We start from the raw sequence: 12,035 nt of genomic DNA, 5'->3' as shown, positions 1-12,035 counted from the left end.
GTTTGGGCAGAGCTGGCACACAACACCTTAAGCAGCTCCTCCACTGGTTTATCCCCATTCAAGTGTAAATTGGGGTTCGAGCCACCGTTGTTCTTCAGTCAAGAAATAGAGGTTGGAGTCCCTAGTGCTGAAAGGTTCGTTGAACGGTGCAGAAGGACATGGAAAAGTCACAACCCAGTCTGTCCAGCAGAGGGAAACCGAGAGCACAAGACCTTCCACAACTTCTTCCTGATTTCCTGTTCATTATAAGCTCAATGATATCACCTGTGCCTGGCTTGTTAGAGTGTGTGTATGTGTGTATATATAAGACCTGCTTTTGTTTGTATTTTGCTCAGTCTTGAGGTTCTTTTGCTTAGGCAGATTTTTGGTCAATGCCTGTCCCTTTTTTTGACCTACATTTAGATTACATTGAGAGACTTTTTCCCAGATCTTTTGACCTGCTTGTTTGGGAAATTTGCTTTATGTTATTGGACATTTTTGCCCGCATCAAGCCATTGTGGATCTGTACTTTCTTCAGCCCTGCTTTCGATACTTGATTTTTTTTTTGTTGTGTTTATTCAAGAAGGACATTAAGTAAAGACTGTTTTCCTCAAGTCCTGCCTCTTGTGATTCTCTGCAATTTGGGTCCACACAGCTCCATAACATAGCAGATAGTGCTCTGGGCTACCAGCAACACACTCTGGGTTCGAGCCCCGGTCCTGACAGTTAGTGTTTGGGTGTAGTAATGTTTTAGCTTGATTTATGATAAATAAAACACAATGGAATTAAACATGACATTTATATGCATGTGTTTGTATGTGTCTTCAGTCAGACCTGGCTAATCAACAAAACACATTTTTGAATGAAATGTTACTGATATGTGTGTATGTGTGTGCAGTCAGAGCTGACTAAACAGCAGAACATGTTTAAAATCGAGTTGAAGCAGCTGGAAGATGAGTTACTGACACGCCTCTCAGCGGCCGAGAGTAACTTCCTAGGAGATAATGTTCTTGTGGAGAAACTGGAGAGCACCAAGCACACGGCGGCAGAGATTGAGATGAAGGTTTGATCGTGTGTCTATTTGCAATAGTTTTTATAAGGGAAAGGCTCCGTTCCAAACCCTTGTGAGCTGCCTCGCTGTCTACTGTAGACGGGGTCCTTCTAATGAAGGCTCCTAACAGAAATGGAACCTCAAGTGACTTATCTGAAATGCTCTTCATAGTCAGGCATGCCACAAAAATGATGCTTCTTGTTGTTAAGTGCATGTGCGACTCAACTTGCTAAGAGACTCGCTGTTTCTAAGCTAACATCTTGATACTCTAATAAAAAACATAGAACACACAAAATTGATAGTTTACGATTTTTACCAAAGCGAGGTATCTTATAAGGCAGCATTATTTTGTAACAGCTACACCTTGGTAGCCTTTAGAGACTAAAGATGCTGTCTAAGTGGGCAGCTCGCTAGGTAATGGAACTGAGCTACAGTTTTATATATTTTTTTAACCAGGTTTACCTGAAAGTTAGAAATGTCAGAAATATAGAGTTTTCATTAGTTATTTTTTGTGGTATGTTCTTATTTCTTCTCTTTGTGTTGTGTAGGTGCTGGAAGCGAAGGTTAACGAGCTGAAGATTAACGAGGCTCGTGAACACTACCGGCCTGTGGCTGTCAGGGCGTCTCTCCTCTACTTCATCATCAATGACCTTAACAAGATCAACCCCATGTACCAGTTTTCCCTTAAGGTATGCCCTTGTTTGATTTAGTGTGTTTGCATTTGTGTGCGAGTTTTTGTGTAGGTGCATCCTGTAAGATTCGTTTTAACTGTCTTTTTGTACAGATATTTAACAGTTTCACTGATGTGTGTTATCTTCTCCCTGCAGGCATTTAATGTTGTGTTTCATAAGGCTGTGCTGAATGCAGATGTCTGTTCAGATGTAAAGACTCGTGTGAACACGCTGATAGATTGTATCACCTTCTCTACATTTAATTACATCAACAGAGGCTTGTTTGAGAGAGACAAACTCACGTTTGCAGCACAGCTTACCTTTCAGGTAACACGCATACATACATATATTATTTCTATTATATTAGATGGACATGTCAACAAGTATTTTTATTAAATCTGACCCCATTTATACCTGGTATTAAGATGCGTTCAGGCGATTTGATCAAAAGTGGACAGTGCTAAAAACGGGTGTAAATGGGGTCCAGAATGTTTAATTATCCGATCACTCAAACCACATTCAGAACTACTCGAAAATGCACATGACAACATTGCATTTGAGGTGTAAACGCTAATCCTGCTCAATTGCCAATCAACCACTGTGATAAAACAAGAGTTTTAAAAAACACTTTTGTGCTCTATCAATATGCATTAAGACATTGACATAGTGTGTTTTATGCAGTTATGAAATCAGAGACACCCATGAGGAAATCGGATCACAGGTGGTCATAGAAGACACATTTGAGATGCATGTTACTACTAGTTGTAAATAGCAATATGTCTTGTAATCGGATAACCTGAGATGGATGTTAAAGGGAAAGTTCACCCAAAAATTTAAAATCTCTCATTATTTACTCACCCTCATGCCACCCCAGATGTGTAGACTTTTTTTTTCTTCTGCAGAGCACAAAGATTTTTAGAAGAATGTCTTAGCCTTGTTGGTCCTTACAACTCAAGTGAATGGTGACCAGACCTTTGAAGCTCAAAAAAATCACATTAAAGCCACATGAAATAATCCATAAGACTCCAATGGTTAAATCCATATCTTCAGAAGTGATATGATAAGTGTGGGTAAGAAACAGATCCATATTAATGTCCTTTTTTACTATAAATCTCCACTTTCTCCACATTTTGAAAGTGAAAGTGGAGATTTATGGTAAAAAAGGACTGCAATATTGACCTTTTTCTCACCCACACCTGTCATATCACTTCTGAAGAATTGGATTAAACCACTGAAGTTGTATGAATTACTTTTATGTGATTTTATGTGATTTTTTGAGCTTCAAAAGGTCTGGTCACCATTCACTTGCATTGTAAGTACTAACAGAGCTGAGATATTCTTCTAAAAATCTTTGTGTTCTGCTGAAAAAAAAAAGTCATACACATCTGAGATGGCATAAGGGTGAGTAAATAATGAGAGAATTTTCATTTTTGGATTGACTTTCCCTTTAATACCAGGACCTTTGTGCATTTGTGTGCATCAGTTGTTGTTTATGAGTAAAGAGGTAGATCCTCGAGAACTGGACTTCCTGTTGCGCTTCAACATTGACCACAGTTACGTCAGCCCGCTCGACTTTCTGTCCAACTCTGCCTGGAGCGCTGTTAAAGTAAGCATTACCCCCCCCCCAACACACACACACACAGACACACAGAAACATACACTCCTGCTCAGAAACCTGATGATCTTAACCTGAGACGCTTCTGGTGCGTTCCTGCAGACAGTGTTAATCTTTACAGTTTTTTGTCTAAGTCATAGTTTTAGTCTTTTGAAAAAAGAAATTTCCTTTTAAATTTGGTCAGTATTTTGTCATATCATTTTTTATAAATTTTTGTCAAGGAAAATAACTTAATTTAGTTGATGATTATGTGCAAAATGACAAACATTAATATGTCATGATTGGCAGACCATGAGCTTCACGGACGAGTTCCGCGGTCTGGACCGGGACATCGAGGGTTCTCCCAAACGCTGGAAAAAAGTGGTGGAGTCAGAATGCCCAGAGAAAGAGAAACTCCCTCAGGAATGGAAAAGCAAAAGTTCACTTCAGAAACTCATACTAATGAGGGCTCTACGACCTGACAGGATGACATACGCTGTCCGGTAAGTGTTTTTTTTTTTTAAAGTAGGTCGTTTTTCGATGTTAAACTTCTTTCTCCTATTGCAGCTTAATATGCATAAACTACTGTAATTAAGCCACTTGTAGGTTGATTTCCCTAAAAAGTGTTTGAGTATCCCAACCAGCCCGAAACAGCAACATTGTCTCCACCAATGGCATGAGTTTGGGGCAAGACTATGAGTTTTGGAAACATTTAATGTTACTTTCACAATTCCTTTTGGAGATGTTAATAGCACAGAAATTGTGCTGACAATGTTTATGATGAACAGTACGATGAAAGGTATGGTATGTGTCTGTGTGTAGGAACTTTGTGGAAGAGAAACTGGGTGTGCAGTACACTGAGGGCAGGAAGATGGAGTTTGCACGCTCATTTAAAGAGTGTGGTCCTGCTTCCCCCGTGTTCTTCATCCTGTCCCCTGGAGTGGACCCTCTTAAAGATGTTGAGTCCCTGGGTAAAAACCACACCAGCTATTTCATTGCATGCCAGAAGCTTCCACTGTTAATCTGTCAAAGAGAGCGTTAGGTCATTCTGACTGCTACTGTGTGTACTGTTGAGTGTTTTTGCGTTTTTAAGGCTAACATGCATTTCTTGTTCACATCTTGTACAATAATACGATTTAAGCCATATATGAATGTGATGCACTAGATTTTATTTATTTGTTTATTTATTTTCTGCCGACTACAAAAAACTAAACAGATTTGGCCTGATTTTTGTGAAAGCTTATGTGTATTCATTAGAGTGTATTTCTGCATGTTATGTGTGTTTAGGTAAGAAGCTGGGCTTTACTATAGACCTGGGGAAGCTCCACAATGTGTCTTTGGGACAGGGTCAGGAATCTGTGGCTGAACTGGCCATGGAAAAGGCCTCCAGAGAGGGCCACTGGGTAATTCTACAGGTGTGTTTCATTTTCATATTATATATTTTTGTAAATTTTTTGCATGGATCTTAATCATAATTATATGTCAATTTTCTTTTGTATTTTCTAGAACATTCACCTGGTGGCAAAGTGGCTGGGCAGTCTAGAGAAGCTTCTAGAACGTTGCTGTGAGAACAGTCACCAAGACTACAGAGTGTTTATGAGTGCAGAACCTTCTCCAACCCTACAGGAACACATAATTCCACAGGGGATTCTGGAAAATTCCATCAAAATCACTAATGAACCGCCCACTGGCATGCTGGCCAACCTACATGCTGCTCTGGACAACTTTGATCAAGTAAGCAAAATGAACAACAGTTTACAGAATAAACGAATCAACACAACCAGGCGCAATAAATAGCAGATATTTGCTTTTACAATTTACATACTTTTCTGGGAAAGTAGACCAAAATATTCATGACTATTGATATTTTTGTCAAATAAAATGGTCTCTACAATGAGAATATACCCTTAAATTATAAATACCACATTCCACTAGCAATAGCAGGTAGCAAATGATGGTACACGGATATGACAGTAACTATTTTATAAAAAGTTTACGTTTACCTTCGATGTGTCCTGCTCCAGCTTTGTTTCAATAGGAAATAAAAAAAAAACACAATTGTTTTTATTTTTTTTTAAAGTGATTTTATGGGGTCTTTAAACATGAAATATGTTCTGATTGGCTGTGATTTTGTTGCTTCCTGCAGTATTTCACTTTCATTGAAGACAGAAAAAATTCCAAGTGAATGAGATCAAGTCAACTGAACAAACAGTATTATGAAAACGTAAAGCTTTGGACTCAGTGTGAGTGTGTTTGTGTGTAGGACATTCTGGACCAGTGTTCCCGTGAGCAGGAGTTTAAGACCATCCTTTTCTCACTTTGTTATTTCCATGCATGTGTGGCCGAAAGGAGGAAGTTTGGGCCACAGGGCTGGAATAGGAAGTACCCTTTTAACACAGGAGACCTCACCATATCAGTGAACGTACTCTACAACTACCTAGAAGCCAACTCACAGGTGTGTGAAATTGTGTGTGAGGACAGTTGGATGGGCAATGATACTTGCTAATATCTGTTTCCTTCAAGACAAAAAAGTGATCTTCCTCCAGGGGGCACTTCAGGGCTAAGAAAACTGAATCCTCTATTAAGCCGCATTCAAACCTTAGGAGGTTTTATCTCTTATGAAAGACATTTGTTCCATAAAAATATAATCTCTTAAATGACTGAAGTTCAGGCATGAAACTCTACTTGGAGAAAGCTGATAGGTTCTTTGAACTTGCTATCTGTTAGCCAATCGGCTCATTTACATGTGATATGTTAAGCCTATAGGTTCGAAGTTGTAAACTGACAGATCCTTTGACGTACAATCCAGTAGCCAATCAACTTGCTTTGTCTAACATTTAAATTGCTCAGTTTTCCAGATAAGCTGTTTTTTTCCATCTGAAACCCTCCTCCTCCCCAGCTCCACCAGTCTAGATCTACTACATGGGGATTGTATGTACGTCTAATTGTGCAGCAGCATGTCCTGCATGCTCAATGCAGCATGTCTTGTGTTTTGTCTAATTATGCAGTAGCCGCAGCATGTCCACATGTTTAACTCATGTATCTTCTAGCAGTAGCAAGTTTTTGTACTTGTTATTCAGCAGCAGTAGATGCAATGTAGCAGATCTAGTCCAAGACCAAAATCCTTTCAATATGTCACCCACATTGACATGCTAAATCTTTCCGAGAGCTGTCATGATTTATATGTATTTACAAAATGCAAACTGACATACACCACAAAGGGAAAGTTGCAACAGGATTCTCTTTGAAGTGACTTTAAAAATGCGCTATCCAGTGATCACGAATTACTGTGATTGGTCTATTCTGACTAGTGCGATTATGTAAATAAATTTGATAAAAGACAAGTTAAATGCGCTAAAGTATACATTAGTGTACATTGTGTTTAGCAGTGTGGTGTTTCGCTATAATTAGTTCAGATCTTGAAAATGGCAAATCGGATGATACTAGAGACTAATCTTTTGACTCAAACAGGTTTCATTGTAAAAATGTAATTAGGTTTCTTACCAGATGTAGTTTTGTTGCCGTTTCTGCCAAACTCCGCTGTGGTCAGTGCCATGTTATTTTGTCTGTACATTGAAAGTTTAACCCTTTACTGACAGCACAGAGCCTCCTGAACTTAGATCAGTTAGTTTAAATTAATTTAAATTATGCGTTGTGTATAGAAAGCCAAAATACAACGTCCATGCATGTGTACGCGAGGTCACACAAGGTTAATGTTTATTGACTGGCCCCTTTCAGTAAGTGCCTTACTGTAACTGCAACCGTGATTTTTAAATGAATGAGGGACGAGTCAAAATTATTTATTGTGATAAACAAAATTATGCTACAAATGCTGACAACTGAACTAAACTTGTACTGAAACTGGAACACAGTCTACTCTGATTCCTAAGCAGCAGTTTAGACAATAATTTAAACCTGAATAACAGCACTGATGGCAACTTTAATAGCCACTGCTTTGAAAATACACTGAAGAATTGTTAATTATTATACCTGACCTTTTAGAGACAAAGACCACTAAGCTCTGCCCACATTCAAGGCAATTATACTAGCTAATTCTCTTTCTAGGTTGTGGACAAATGTAATTTATGGGAGCTACTGTATGTGTTGAGAGTGTGTTAATGTTGTGCAGAGCCATATTAATTAATGTGTTTGTTCAGGTACCATGGGAAGACCTGCGATACCTGTTTGGTGAGATCATGTATGGAGGCCATATTACTGATGACTGGGACAGAAGACTGTGCAGAACTTACCTGGAAGAGTACATGCAACCAAACCAGGTCTATACACACCCTTACATGGTGCTATCTATGGTGCTGAAATCTGCACTCCAATGGGACTGAGTGTATTTTGGCTCTTGATTTCACAATCACACATAAACTAAAACTTCCTCTTGTCTTGTGAAAATTCCTTTGCAGTTTGACAGGAAGTTGTCATTGGCTCCAGGATTTGTTGTGCCTTCTAATCTGGACTACCAAGGTTACCACGCTTACATCGATGAGATGCTGCCCCACGAAAGCCCAGTGCATTACGGGCTGCATCCAAATGCCGAGATTGAGTTTCTTACAGTGACGTCAGACAACCTGTTCCATACTCTGCTAGAGATGCAGTCCCGAGACTCCAACATGGGCGAAGGAGCCTCACAGACCACTGAAGAGAAGGTCTTTAGATGTACTTTTGGAAGTTTTACAAGCTACATAATATTTCATTACATTAACAGAGTCATTGGTATTTCAGGTGAAGACAATCTTGGATGACATACTGGAGAAATTACCAGAAGAGTACAACATGTCTGACATTTCATCTAAAACAGCTGAACGCTCACCGTACATCCTGGTGTGTTTCCAGGAGTGTGAGCGTATGAACATGCTCATCAATGAAATAAGACGGTCACTCAAAGAGCTGGACCTGGGTCTGAAGGTGTGTGTGTATGTAGTCTCAGCCTCAGACAGCACGCCAACAGTCTGTTCACTGACCATCTCGAAACTAAGTTTCATTCATTTCAAGGTTCATTGATATGATAAGGATCATTCTTAAAAGGAAGAATTAATCACACGCAAGGAACCTAAATATCCACAAATAATTTGATCGTAAAGTTTACACACATTTTCCACCAATTTTTATCGTTACATATGCTACAAATTGGACCAGACTTTATGCTGAAAATCGGAGACTGCAAGACTAGTATGTGTGTACCCCTAACTGTTTTATTCTCTCTGGCAGGGAGAGCTGGCGATATCATCAGAGATGGAACAGATACAGACGGCTCTGTTTTTCGATTATGTTCCTGATACCTGGGCCAGACTGGCCTACCCCTCCACATACAGCCTTGGACAGTGGTAAAGCAAAGATACACAATTTTCCGAGATTATACGTACACTCACTGAGCACTTTATTAGGAACACTATGGTCCTAATAAAGTGCCGGACATGGTCTTCTGCTGTTGTAGCCTCAAGGTTCGGCATGTTGTGCATTCTGAGATGCTATTCTGCTCGCTACAATTGTACAGAGTGGGTAATTGAGTTACAGTAGCCTTTCTGTCAGCTCGAACCAGTCTGGCCATTCTCCGTTGACCTCTCTCATCAACAAGGCGTTCCATCCACAGAACTGCTGCTCACTGGATGTTTTTTGTTTTTGGCACCATTCTGAGTGAACTCTAGATAATGTGTGTGTGAAAATCCCAGAAGATCAGCTGTTACAGAAGTACTCAAACCAGCCCATCTAACACCAACAATCATGCCACGGTCCAAATCACTGAGATCACATTTTTTCCCCAATCTGATAGTTGATATGAACCTTAACTGATGCTCCTGACCAGTATCTGCAAGATTTTGTGCATTGCACTGCTGCCACACGATTGGCTGATTAGAATAAGTAGATGTACAGGTGTTCCTAATGAAGTGCTCAGTGAGTATACACTACCGTTCAAAAGTTTGGGGTCACTTGCCTGAAATGTTTCTCATGATCTTACAAACCTTTTGATCTGAAGGCGTATGCTTAAATGTTTGAAATTAGTTTTATAGACAAAAATATAATTGTGCCAACATATTGATTTATTTAATTACAAAACTAAAAGTTTTTGAAATGGATGACTTGGAAATTGATTTAATAATTAAGAAAAGCAGCCACTAAGTGCCCAGCATATAGATGGGAACTCCTTCAATACTGTTTAAAAAGCATCCCAGGTTGATATCTCAAGAAGTTGGTTGATAAAATGCCAAGAGTACATTTCTGCAAAATCTAGGCAAAGTGTGGCCACTTTGAAGATGCTAAAATATAACATAGTTTTGATTTATTTTGGATTTTTTTTAGTAACAATGTAACGACTGGCTGCTGGCAATGACGATGATAAGAACCCAAGTGCAATTTATTAATAAACGTGAAATCCAATAAACCCTAACATAGACATGAAACAAAAACAAAACGTGAACTTGACTTTTACATGGCATGACTATGAACCAACCTACATCAACAATATTTGACAAAGGACAATGGAAAACATGAGGGTTTAAATACATGGACATGGAAGAACAAACCAAAAAGAACCCTAAACAAGATAATTAAACACTAAACCAATGAAAACAAGACACATGAACATGGAGGGAAAACAGGAATCACATGACTAGGGAACCACATGACATGAACCAGGAACTAGAATTTTCAAAATAAAAGACATGAAAAAAAGAATCAACAAAATACACATGACACACAACATAATTCCCATAGTTCCATTTCTATTATTCCATAGTTGTGATGACTTTACTATTATTCTAAAATGTGAAAAAAAGAAAGAAAGAATGAATAAGTGACCCTAAACTTTTGAACGGTAGTGTACATTGGTATAAGGTCGTATATGTGCTTTTACGAAATCCTAGTAAGCTGCCTCACCGTATTTTGTCTACGTAGGCAACTACCTTCTAAGGCAACATCCTTACCAATATGTAACCTCATAAGTAACTGATTTGAAATGTTTTTAATGGGCTGAAACTTCTTCAACAGTCACTCTGTTACAAGAAGCACCATAACAAGTAGTGCTTCTCTTGTAAAGTGTACAAGAGACTTGACTAATGCTTACAATTGATCCAAATAGAGTCTGATGTTAGCATTTTGCTGAGCTGATGTTAACTTGTGCTAAGTTGATAATTAAATAAGCACAATTATGATGCCTAAAAATGTGGCATATGTAGACTGCTCACTAGGTTTGTGCTATGGGACCAATGTATGTATGCATGTACCTGTCTGTGTGTCCTATCAGGTATAATGATGTGTTGCTCCGCTGTAGAGAGTTAGACAGCTGGACTCAGGATCTGTCACTGCCTAGTGTGGTCTGGATATCTGGATTATTTAACCCTCAGTCTTTTCTTACAGGTAACAGGTATTTCTAAAAGGTATTGTTCTTAATGCTTATTATAATTACTATACACTAATCTTAACTGCAACCTTAAAAATACACTTTAGCCCTATTCGTATGGGATTATTTTTTTAAACGACGTTTGAGTTTCAATTATTATCACCTGACATCTGAGATTTAATGTACTGATTCATATGGGACTAAAGATCTCTGTGTTTATTAGAGGTGGGAGTGTCTGTTTTCTAGATGTGGGCATTTCAGAAGGTTGAACACATAATATATCTTTTAAACTTTATTAGTTTAAATTTAAAATTACTTATCATTTTATAAATTAATTTAAAATAATTAATTATATATTTTATTGATTTAATTGTAGTTTATTAATTATACATTATAAATTATTTATTTTAAAAAGCCTATTAAAATAACATTTGCATGTGTTTATAGAAGTGGCTGCTTATAATAAACCCAATAAAATGAACCATACTTATCTGTGAATTATATAATTATAACATTACGTTATCTTACCTGATATTACAGTGGCCATTCCTAGCAGTTTCCGTGATTTGGCTCTCCTTGTTAATTTTATTTTCTAATTTTTTTCGTCAGATGGCAAAAAAATCTACATTCAAACTGAAAGGCACGCAGCAGGCAGAAAATTGGCACGCATAAGTATGATCATGTAGGTCAGAATACATGAGGAGAAGCATTCAAAATTCAGTATATCAACAATCAGAGACATTCGCATTTGGACGGGATTAGATTTCTCAGAGGACCCTTGAGTTAGCTGAAAAACATTAAGTAATTTGCTCTGGAATTTTTACAGGGGTTATATGAGAAAAACACAGACTTGTCAGATTCGGACTGGATTAAAATCACAAAGTACGTCTGTGAAATACTAATTTCCTTAACCTCCTCAGGGAAAACTAGTTCCGTCTGAATAGTTCTTTAGACACAATAAAAAAAAGTTTCTGGATGCATTCCCAGGAAATATGCTTTTCTTCTGGGGGTGTTTTCAGAAAATGTTCCCACAAGAACAGCAAGGTTTTACCCTGTCTGGAATGCGCATTTTGATCACACATAAACGCTACACACATTTGTTGTCTTTGTAGCTGTGATGCAGAGTTTGGCACGCAAGAATGAATGGCCACTGGACAAAATGAACCTTACGGTAGACGTGACCAAGAAGTTTAAAGAAGAGTTTAACCAGCCGGCCAGAGAGGGAGCCTACATCTATGGCCTATACATGGAGGGTCTGTATCTTCCAGCCAATCACAACAGATACAGCAGCTTTAGACAACCATTAGCCACTACTTTTAGCCAGTCAGAATCCCAGCCAATCAAAATGCTTTTGTTTGTTGTATGAGTAATATGTGTGCATTTGAGGCTTAA

The 12,035-nt window shown here is 38.4% G+C and overlaps 1 protein-coding gene across 1 annotated transcript in view; it reads left to right on the top strand.

Annotated features, from left to right (window-relative positions):
- The window catches only part of dnah9l (dynein, axonemal, heavy polypeptide 9 like), a 78,970-nt gene that overhangs the window by 61,278 nt on the left and 5,657 nt on the right, over positions 1 to 12,035 (top strand). Inside the window, exons 69-83 of the mRNA XM_051705910.1 lie at positions 878 to 1,042; positions 1,579 to 1,719; positions 1,858 to 2,028; positions 3,185 to 3,307; positions 3,605 to 3,798; positions 4,118 to 4,266; positions 4,583 to 4,710; positions 4,802 to 5,029; positions 5,559 to 5,750; positions 7,453 to 7,572; positions 7,711 to 7,953; positions 8,030 to 8,212; positions 8,516 to 8,631; positions 10,548 to 10,660; positions 11,756 to 11,896. Coding sequence (XP_051561870.1) covers positions 878 to 1,042; positions 1,579 to 1,719; positions 1,858 to 2,028; positions 3,185 to 3,307; positions 3,605 to 3,798; positions 4,118 to 4,266; positions 4,583 to 4,710; positions 4,802 to 5,029; positions 5,559 to 5,750; positions 7,453 to 7,572; positions 7,711 to 7,953; positions 8,030 to 8,212; positions 8,516 to 8,631; positions 10,548 to 10,660; positions 11,756 to 11,896 — 2,407 coding nt within the window. The remainder of the gene's footprint in view (positions 1 to 877; positions 1,043 to 1,578; positions 1,720 to 1,857; positions 2,029 to 3,184; positions 3,308 to 3,604; positions 3,799 to 4,117; positions 4,267 to 4,582; positions 4,711 to 4,801; positions 5,030 to 5,558; positions 5,751 to 7,452; positions 7,573 to 7,710; positions 7,954 to 8,029; positions 8,213 to 8,515; positions 8,632 to 10,547; positions 10,661 to 11,755; positions 11,897 to 12,035) is intronic.

Source organism: Myxocyprinus asiaticus, chromosome 9, assembly GCF_019703515.2.
Source record: "Myxocyprinus asiaticus isolate MX2 ecotype Aquarium Trade chromosome 9, UBuf_Myxa_2, whole genome shotgun sequence".
Classification (NCBI taxonomy): domain Eukaryota; kingdom Metazoa; phylum Chordata; class Actinopteri; order Cypriniformes; family Catostomidae; genus Myxocyprinus; species Myxocyprinus asiaticus.
The sequence above is the reverse complement of the archived record's forward strand: the minus strand, read 5'-3'. Positions and strand labels throughout refer to the sequence as shown.